Source organism: Meleagris gallopavo, chromosome 12, assembly GCF_905368555.1.
Source record: "Meleagris gallopavo chromosome 12, MGAL_WU_HG_1.1, whole genome shotgun sequence".
NCBI classification, from domain to species: domain Eukaryota; kingdom Metazoa; phylum Chordata; class Aves; order Galliformes; family Phasianidae; genus Meleagris; species Meleagris gallopavo.
This window is the reverse complement of record NC_139415.1, coordinates 11,182,356-11,192,118: the sequence shown is the minus strand read 5'-3', so window position 1 is coordinate 11,192,118 and position 9,763 is coordinate 11,182,356. Positions and strand designations below refer to the sequence as shown.

The following is a 9,763-nucleotide window of genomic DNA, read 5'->3' as shown; positions in this document are numbered from 1 at the left end:
TTAGATCACAAACCCAAGAAGCTGCAAGCTCTTCTTTCTTACATATACTCTATTTGCTAAATGTAGCAACACATATGAAACCAAGTATTTTTCACAACCAAGATTCTTAAGAAACAGTATTTTAACACATGGAATAACCTCAGGGATGTGCCATATATATATATATGTATGTACAAATGAAATTATATCATTTTTTTTCCCTTAAAAACATGTATTACAGTATTATCACAGGGAGGACCACCATGGAAGCCTTCACAAGCTGAAGAGTTCCAGCAACACGAACACAACACAGTTCACACTCAGAACACGTCTCAATGATACAAGTGGGGAACAAAAATTCCAGAAGAAACTCTCAGCGCATCAAATCAAATCACCACACAGCGTACATTTTTTTTCTGTAATATTTTATTTATATAGAAATACTTAAAAAAACATGAAGTAGCACCATTACTTAAGTTTTACTTTTATTATGTAGAACTTTAAATGTCAGAAAAATAAAACTCTTGATACAATTTCAAATCTTGTCTCAGCAAATATAATATTAGTATTTGACCATGAGGTTAAAGGCCCTTTATCATAAAATAAAATATACTTTGTTTTTAAACTTTGCTCAGTAAAGTACATTTAAGCTCAAGTAACGTCACCTACATATACATAAACAAGTGGTAAACAAATGTATTAAAATAGAAATACTAAAACTATAGTGGTGCAACAGAATTTTTGTAATTTCCACTGAATTCTATTTATACAAATGTTAGAAAGCTTCAACAGTTCCTTTTGACATATGTTTATACATTTCCATTTTTGTAATAATATAGAATAAAATATGCTTTATATCACTGAATAGAAAATATGCTGGGTGAAGCAGATTTAAAAGATTTTTTCTGAACCTATAAAATCTCCATCCCAACAGAATACTGTTCAAAGCATTACACATTTTATGGTTTGTAATTCCGTTCACAATTGTGTGATATTAAAATAATACAGTGTTCTTTGCCATAAGGCCATACTAAAATAAAAAAGATTTAACCCAGCTACAAAAAAGTTCACTGAACTTAAATTAAAATACTTGTAAACATCTTTGCAATATGAAATATAATTTTTCAAGTCAAAAAAGAATAAAATACTTCAATCTGTATTAATGCAATTTATCTTTAAAACCTTTAAACGTTTTAATATATATAAGAGATATGTTACAGTTTGTTTCTTTTTTTTTTTCCTTTTTTTGTTTTTTAAACTTTGATAAAGCTGCAGTATCATGGTTTTCACAGGAACTTCTTGCCCTTTCAAGAACATTCAGAAAAGTATCCACTCATAGATTTAATTATTTTGTAATACGCATCCTAGAAACTACCAGCACGTTTTACTAAGAGTCCACACACCATTGTCATCATCATAAGCATCTCCTACTTTCATTTTTTTTTTTTCAACAGTTTTTGTTCTTTTTTTTTTAAAAAAAGGGAAGATTTGGAAGCTTCGTATTAAAGTACAGTGTAAAAACTAGCCTAGCACTAGAATGGAGTCGCCCGTTATTATGTATAGCATGCACCGCACAGCACCCAGCCGGCCGCCGGGCTCAGGAGAAGATGCGGATGGCCTGGGTGACGGCGCTGTGGCACACGGGGCACTGCGGCTCCGTCTTCTCGCAGATGCGGTTGGCGCACTCCATGCAGAAGAGGTTGTGGCCGCAGGGCACCAGCGCCGCGATCACCTCGCTCTCGAAGCACACCGAGCAGTCGCGGCTGCCCTTCCGCCGCACGCCCGACGACGAGCAGGACGAGCTGGACGACGAGCTGGACGAGGAAGAGGAGGAAGCTGATGAATCGGAGGGCAGACTTGGCAGATGGCCGCCCAGCCCGTTGGCGTACAGCGGGTAGGAGGCGGCCAGCAGCCGCCCGCCCGGGTCGCTGCGCACCCGGCGTGCCAGCGGGTGCTCGGGCCCCGCCGCCGCCGCGCTGCCGTGCAGGGGCGGGGAGAGCCGTGCCGGGGGCGGAGCGCTGCCGCCCCGCCTCGGGCCGCTCACCAGCAGCGCCAGGTTGGCATTGGCGGGCGCAGCGCCCGGGAAGGCGGCGGCGGCAGGCGAGGGTGCGGGCGAGGGCGGTGCGGCTGCAGGGCCGCGCTCGAACTGCGGCCAGAGGAGGGCAGCCCCGGGCGGCGGGGCGGGTGCCAGGTCGAAGCCAGGTGGCGAGTCGAAGGGCAGCTCGGAGCAGCAGTCTGGGGAGGAGAGCACGTCCCCACCGCCTCCGCCGTAGACGTAGCCGTTGGCACTGTTGTTGTTGTTGTTGCCGTTGTGGGTGAAGCTGAGTGCCGGGCTGGGGGGGCTGTAGTCGGCCAGGCGGGCCCCGCCGCCCCCCGTGCCACCCCCGAAGTAGGAGTCGGTGGACGCGCTGCCCAGCGAGCTGGAGCTGTCGTTGCGGTAGTTGCAGAAGGGTTTGCGGCCCGGGGTAGGTGTGATGCTGGGCGGCGTGGGCTTGCTCCACAGGCTGCCCGTGCCATTCAGCTCAAAGCCAACATCCGTGCCGTTGGCGTGGAAGTCATTCTCGTCCGTCAGCTCGATGATGCCGCCGGTTCGCATGGCGATGTGCGCCTCAATCTCCTCCCGTGCCCGGTCCACGTTCTCGGGCATGCCCGTCACCTCGAAGACCGGCTCCTTATCCCGGCTGGGCGTCACAATGTAGGTGTGCGTCTGCTGCTGGATGCGCTTAATCGTGGCCCCTTTGGGCCCCACGACCAAGCCCACCACACGATAAGGCACCCGCACCTGGATGGTGGTTTGGCCAGGCAGGTTGGGGGGGCCGGGGACGGTGCCATTCAAGGCCGTGTTCTTGTTCCTCGAAGCTCGGATCATGGAGAAGTGCTCGGCCGCCGAGATGATCTCCCTGCGGGCCATGGCCACATCTTCCTTTCTGCCCGTCACAACAAAGAGCGGCTCCTCCCCGCGCACCGGGGTCTTGATGTAGGTGTTGGTCTTCGCCCGCAGAGCTTTGATTTTACAACCTGGGAACGAGATGCGGGAGACGGAAGGCGAAGGGGAGGGGAAGGAAAAAGCGCGGGGGAGAACCGGTTACAACCCATTCTTTGGGTGCAGCTGGGGAAAGGGGAGGGGGGCGAACACACCCACCCGCAGCGCGCTGCCCCTGCCCGGGGCGATGCTGGCACAGCGTTCGGGAGCGATGTGCAACGCGACGGCAGCCAGAGCCCTGGCAAGCGCCCAGCGGCACCGCGGGCGGCAGCGGCACAGCTGCGGGCACTGCCCGGGAGCTGCCAGCGCGCAGCCCCGAGAGCGGCGGCAACAAAGGGCAGCGTGCAGGGAGGCGGCACGGCCGGAAAGATGAAATGCAGTGCGATGCAATGCGATGCGATGCAATGCGAGCAGCCCGCACAAAGCCGCTGCTCAGCCCGCGTTCCTGCTAAGCGCTTTCCTTTCGGAAAAATAAAATCGGTTCTGAGGAAGGTGAAGAGCAGCGGCCGCACCGAGCGAGCCACGCTCCCCTATGCGGATGCTTTATTGCAATCCCATTGTTCCACTTCCCCGCTCCGTTCCTCTTCCTTAAAAATAACCCCCGGTTTCCTACTTCGGGGGACGAAACCCGCGCCGGGGCTCCCTTTTGTCCTCGTTCCCTTTAGCAAACCCAGCTCGTGCAGCCAGATTTCGCGTTCTGCCCCCATCTATCCTCTCCCGGCGCATCCCGGCTCCCGGCCGCGCTCTTTGTCCGCCGCTCACCCACCTTGCCTGCCCACGATCTCCGCGACGTGCTCCGAGCTGGGCACCGGCACGCACTCCGTCATGTTCACGCTCTTTTTCCGAGGCTCGCTGTCGTAAATGGAGCCCGCCTCGTCGTTGTCCAGCCCCAGCAGGGAGAGCTGGTCCAGGGCGATCTGCAGGGCTCGCTGGTCATCCAGGGTCTCTCCCCCTCCGCCTCCTCCTCCTCCGCCGCCGCCGCCGCTGCCGTTCCGCTCCATGTCGGCGAAGAGCGAGCTGGGCATGGTCCGCGCCGCGCTGCAGCCGCCGCCTGCGCCGGGCTGGGGCGCGGGGCTCCGACACAAAGGCAGCCCGAGGCCAGCGGGAGCGCGGGGCGGGGGGCGGGCGGCTGCCGCAGCCGGCGGGCGGTCGCCTTTCGCTGGGATATTTTGTATCTTTCTTTTTTTTGTTGTTGTTTTTCCTCCTCGCTCCGTGCAATCCGGTTTATAAGATGGTTTCGGGACCCCCCCCACCGCACGGCTCCCCCCTCGAGGCTTTTTCTTTTTTTTTTTCTTTTTTTTTTTCCCCTTTTTCCTTTTTTTTTTTTTTTTTTTTTGGCTGGGGGTGGGGTGGGGGGGCGGGCAGCGGATAGCGAGAGGAGCTCCGATCGCTTCCCCCCCTCGAGTTCCTCGCCGGCCACAATGCCAGGCGATGGCAGCGTTTCTTTAAGGAGCCCCTCCCAGGCTCCACTCCACTCACTCAGCGTTTTTTCCTCCTCTCCCCTCCTCTGTCTGAGGCACCGCCGCAGCCAGACGGCCCGGGAGAGGCGGAGGCAGCGGGCGGAGGGCGGGGGCGCGCCGGGCGCCGGCCGCTGTCAGCCCCGCGCCGCCGCCGCCGCCGTCGCCGCGCGCTCCCATTGGCCGCGGGCTGCGGGGGGGAGGGAGCGAGGGGAGGGGCGGCGCCGGGCCCGCGCCGCTCTTTGTTGTCGCGCGGAACAATGCCGGGCCGCAGCCCGCCCCGCAGCAGCCAGGCCTGCCTCGGCAGCGCGCTGATCGGGGCCGGTTTATTCCGTCCTCCCCTTTTTTTTTTTTTTTTTTTCTTCCTCCCCCCGCTTTTTTTCGTCCGAGGGGGGTGTGTCGACTCGCAGCTCTTTGTCTCCCCGTTAAGGAACGATGCCCGAACGGCCGCCCGGGAAGGAGGCAGCGCCCCGGCCACACCGCCGCCACAGCGCGGCCGCACTGCGCCTGCGCGCCCCTCCCCCCCGCCATGCGCACTGCGGGCCCGGCGCCCTCGGCGGAGCGGGGTGCCGCGTGCCCCTTTGTGCGGTTCCCCTGAGGGAACCGAGGCGCCGCCGTGAGGGCGCGGGGCGTCCTCTGAGGGCTCTGCGGGAGCCGCGCATTTCCCTCGGGCGCGGGCGGACGAAGGCGCCGTGCCGGGGGGCGTGGCGGCCTCGAGCCCCGCTTCACCGCTCCGTCGGGCTTTGCTGCGGGGCGGCGGTACGGCGGTGTGCCCGCCGACCTCCTCGCCGGCCGAATTGTGGAGGTGGCCCGGTGGCGCTGCTCGGTGCTGCGCCGGTGGCAAACGCTGCGCCCGGCCCCGCGGCTTCCAAAGAGAGAGGGCGGAGAAGAACGCACCGCGCCGAGCTGCTCCAGCGCAATGTCACCAGCGCCTCGGAGCCGCCAGACAACAAAGCACCCGCCGGGCCTTGCACACCCACACCTCCTCCCTGCTCCCGCTGCCCCCACCCCGGGCGGGCAGAGCAGCTCTTAATGCAGGTTCCCTGACAACAAAACCTTCCCTGCTGGAGGGACGTTGCGGCCACCGACTTCATAAAAACACCGCCCTCACGTGTTGGGTTCCAGGTTTTCTCCAATACCTACCGCTAAAGTGCCCGTGTTCTCTGCGCCCTTGCCAACTATCGTGGGCAGAAGTCTATCTGCAGAGAGAACCAAACACCAAGTAACTATTTTATTGTATCCAGGTGGATGGGGACAGGAGTTTATGAGTCTCCCCAGAGCTGTCGGGCAGCTGCCCCACAAACATCTAACGAGATGCAGGTACTCGTTTACATGCAGTGTTTATTGCCAATGACTGCTACTTCCTCAGGATGTTTGCATGCTTTGTAACAAAGCCCCAGCAGATTGTTTTCCATGCAGGGCATTTACTCTAGGGGTGTCCTTTCCCAAGTGCTGAGGTCGTCCCCTCTGCTGAGGAAATTCTGTAGTTTCATATTTTAAAGATTTCCTACTTTGCACATTTACACTTCCAGCAGCGATGGTGTCTGTGTGGGAGAATGATCTATTACTTACAAAGGCTCAAGGAGCCTGAAACGTTACTATTCTGAGCACTGAACATCTTTTTAAAACAAAAACCAGATGGACATAACCTTCAACGGCAATAGAGATAATGCTCCTTATTGTTAAATAAAAATGATAACTCTGCTTCTCTGGAGTCCTTTTAACTCCAGGAACCCAGAATCTGACAGAAGATATCTGTACCCATTTAGCAGACGGAGCAGGACAGGACAGAAGTGAGGAGACTGTACCCTTGAGGCAATATAAAAGATTGCTCTTGTTGACGTCTAAGACACCAAAATGAAAGATAGGAGCAGAGCAGTTGGGACGTACTTGGATTTTACCCGTTCCTTGTTTTGTTTCGTTCTCCTTTCTTCTCCCCCGCTTCCCCTCACATCTAAACCTGTGACTGGGTTTCTATCCCAGTTCCCCACACAGACCATCCACATTCTGACTGATGAGCAAAAGGAAAACAAGTTACCCTCACATTTATGTACCTCTCCAAAGAAAATGTTATTCTCAAGCAAGATCCAAACAGATCTAGCTTTATATTTTAATGTTAAGCTGGAAGCACTAATTAAAAATATCTGAAACTAAATTTAGCCCCTTCTATAGAAGAAGCTTTCTGAGAAGGAAGAAGCAGACCAGCAGACTAAGAGTGCACTCGTAGGTGTTTTAAGCTTCCTAGGAACCCTGTGAAATTGTCCAACATCTTGAGGGCTATTGCTTTTCTTCCTAACCGTTTTTGAAAACATTTGAGAGCAAACTACATGGAATAAGAACAATAGCACAGTTAGGCTGCTGTACATTAAAACACTCATAAAGCAAGTGCATGGTGCCCTGGGAACACAGTCTATGCACTAGCATGCTCAGGTGGCAACAAGCAATGCACACAAGACTCACGTGAATGTACTTACTCCATAGAAGTAATTCTTCAGAATCCAAATTAATCAGATCAGATCCAAATTAAAGAGTATCTGTCTATAATCCTTTTCATCCCATACAACCTTGAACAATATGCAGAATTATAGTAAAGTCCATCTCTGGGGGAGAAACCAACCAGCTACCAATTAACAGCAAGTTAACAAAAGCAGGAAGGGAGGATATATTACAGGCAAATACAGGACTTATTGCAGGAGGAGTGCAACTCTCAGTCCTTTAAGTTTCTCTCTTTTATCATTTCCCATTTGTGACAGAGGTAATAAAACTTCCTTCCTCCAACCTTTATTTAATTAAAGTGTAAGGTCTTTGGGGCAGTGAGCTTACTGTATGTATACACAGCTCTGAGCGTGAAGAGGTCATGAATTAATCCCAGGCCTTTAGATACTACTCGAAATACAAAGCACTAACAATAATAATAGGATATAATTTTCATTTAGAATAAACGGGATCTGCATTTTTGATGCATCTTCACAAAGAATAAATCGCATGCATCTCAGGAATGACTAAATCAAGAGACGAGGAAATCTCTTCATACCAGAGATTTGCCGCTCTACTCTATCCCAGGTCCCCACCCCAAAGGACACTACTGCATACTGTTACACCACTTACTGGGAAGTCCTTATTTACCATAATCTTGCAAAATAATGCCCCAAATCCCACAGGCCAGATTATCAATCAGATTAGGAGTACAGTTGGTTTTTTTTCCCCCCGAAGACAGTGCACAATTACTGTGATAACACACCCAAATTAAACTCTTGCCTCTGCAACAAGCAGCAATTAGCAATCTGCAGACAACTGACAAGTTCCTTCGTTTCCTGTAATACTTAACAATACAGAAGCCAGATTTCCTATTGAATCCCATATTAACCTACATTCAATAGCCATGAAATCTCAGAGCGCCGTGTCAGAATTTGTCATCTTTGATGATGCTAGCTCAGCCCCTTCACACTTCTAGACGAGATGTTTACAAACAATTCATCCGGAATCTGAATTGCAGCTGAAAATGTCTATTATTTTCTACTACTTGTTCCATCCGTTTTGGTGTTTCATGCTAAGGGATGAGCAGAACTCTCCAAACACTGTGGCTGCGTTAACAAACTACAAGAAATAAAAAGGAGGTGGAATAGAGAGCAACTTTGTGATACATCTGGGAGTTGGAAGCAGCTCAGGGGTGGGGAAGATGCAAAGTGCCCTTTTCCCCTGTGAGTGTCACGTCAAGAAATGCAAACAGGGAGATGGTGCTGATGGTTTTCTCTATAGGCACTCTCATCCCTATAACTCTACACCTCTACTACAAAACTAATCTGCCTTTTTTTTTTTTTTTTTTTTTTTTAAATAAAGCAAAGATCTTCTGAGACAACTCATGAAAAGAATTTTGCCCAATCCAGAAAGTCTCAGACCTTTAAAGGTCACAATCGGTCTCAGAAAAACATTGATACTGTAAAGTTCTGCTAGTTGCTAGTGGCTTTACTAAAATGTTTCTTTCCGGTATATTAAAACGAAAAAGATTTTTGTAATAGTCATCACGTGCTCTGCTTTCTTCACATGCATTTGCTATGCATTTGACAGCAGTGATCAGAGCGTGGCTGTGTGCAGGGGATAAACTGCCTTATAAGAATGCAGTCTTGTTTAACACGACTGATGGAAGGCAATTCACAACGCCTACAGATGCCTTTATAATAAATCAGAAGTAACCATCCTAGAACAGCTGCCCATTTTAAAGCTCTCTACTCGGTGTCTAAGTGGCCTCCTTCACTTAGTGCTCCATTCTGCCTCTCTGTTAAGAACAAAGGTTATCGCACTGCGTAGCCAGTTAAACGGTGTTCAGCAATAGTGCCGACCAGAGTTCAAATCTGAAAATCCATCCTGCCTTCCCCCTGCTCTCACATGATGCAGCAGGGCCGGCCTCCCGGCTGCTCTGTGCGCAGCTCTCAGTGCAGCACTGCGCTGAGCGGGATTGGAGCTCTTTGTTACCAGGGCCCTTGGGCTGGCGCTCAGTGGGTGATGCAGTGCTGGCATCTCATATCTATAACATACCCGTCACAGTGCTGGGTCCGGGCTATTAAGCAATAGATAGATTAAAAAAAGGATTTACATCTGTATGTTTAGACTGAGCTAGATGATGCATAGATCTGAGATAGCTCATAACCGAGGGTTTTTTCAATCAGTTTTAATCTAGGAAATAGTAAATTATATTTTAATTTACTTTCAATCTCTGAAATAGTTAATTAAAATTACAGTCATAAAACACGTAGCCTTTGCTTCCCCTCCCCCCAGTCTTAGTGCTGTTATCAGAAGGATAACACAATTGTCCTTTAATGCTAATTGTTTATAAACTCCCTTGTAAGAGACCATAAATATGCAAAATGTCTCGTCAAACTCTAGGCAGAAATGCAGTACTCATAATAAATGAGTGAATATTATGGCCCTGACCATAATTCCAGTGCTCTCCAGTAAAAGGAGATCTAATTCTTGTCACAGAATTGCTTGTAGGTGAAAGTTCAGCATATAAATACACACGGGCTAGGATTAGATTTTAATTGATAAGTATTAATCATTATTCATTTCTGTCTCTGCATGAAGCACGGTGTTTAAACATCTAGACAATACCCTGTATAATGGATAACCTTGAGAGAGAACCTTTTGCATCTGCTTCTGCTCAAGAAAAAAAGCCCACATCAGCCTTTGTTGTAGCGAGATACCCTGACATCCAAATGGAATTGCTTCTATGGGAAAACTGACCATCTCCAGCACAATCCTGCCTAACATGAGTCTGGTGCTAAACTAGACATGGGCCCAAATAAAAAATCTTTATCTGCATACACCTGTCTGTAGAACTGTTTGA

At 50.3% G+C, this 9,763-nt stretch overlaps 1 protein-coding gene across 1 annotated transcript; it reads right to left on the bottom strand.

The window, feature by feature from the left end:
• Positions 1 to 451: 451 nt before the first annotated feature.
• Positions 452 to 4,260, bottom strand: MEX3B (mex-3 RNA binding family member B). The gene is made up of 2 exons (XM_010726855.3): positions 3,729 to 4,260; positions 452 to 2,997 (listed from the first exon to the last, which is right to left on the bottom strand). The coding sequence occupies exons 1-2, from the start codon at positions 3,985 to 3,987 to the stop codon at positions 1,577 to 1,579; spliced, it is 1,680 nt and encodes a 559-aa protein (XP_010725157.3). The 5' UTR covers positions 3,988 to 4,260; the 3' UTR covers positions 452 to 1,576.
• Positions 4,261 to 9,763: the final 5,503 nt, after the last annotated feature.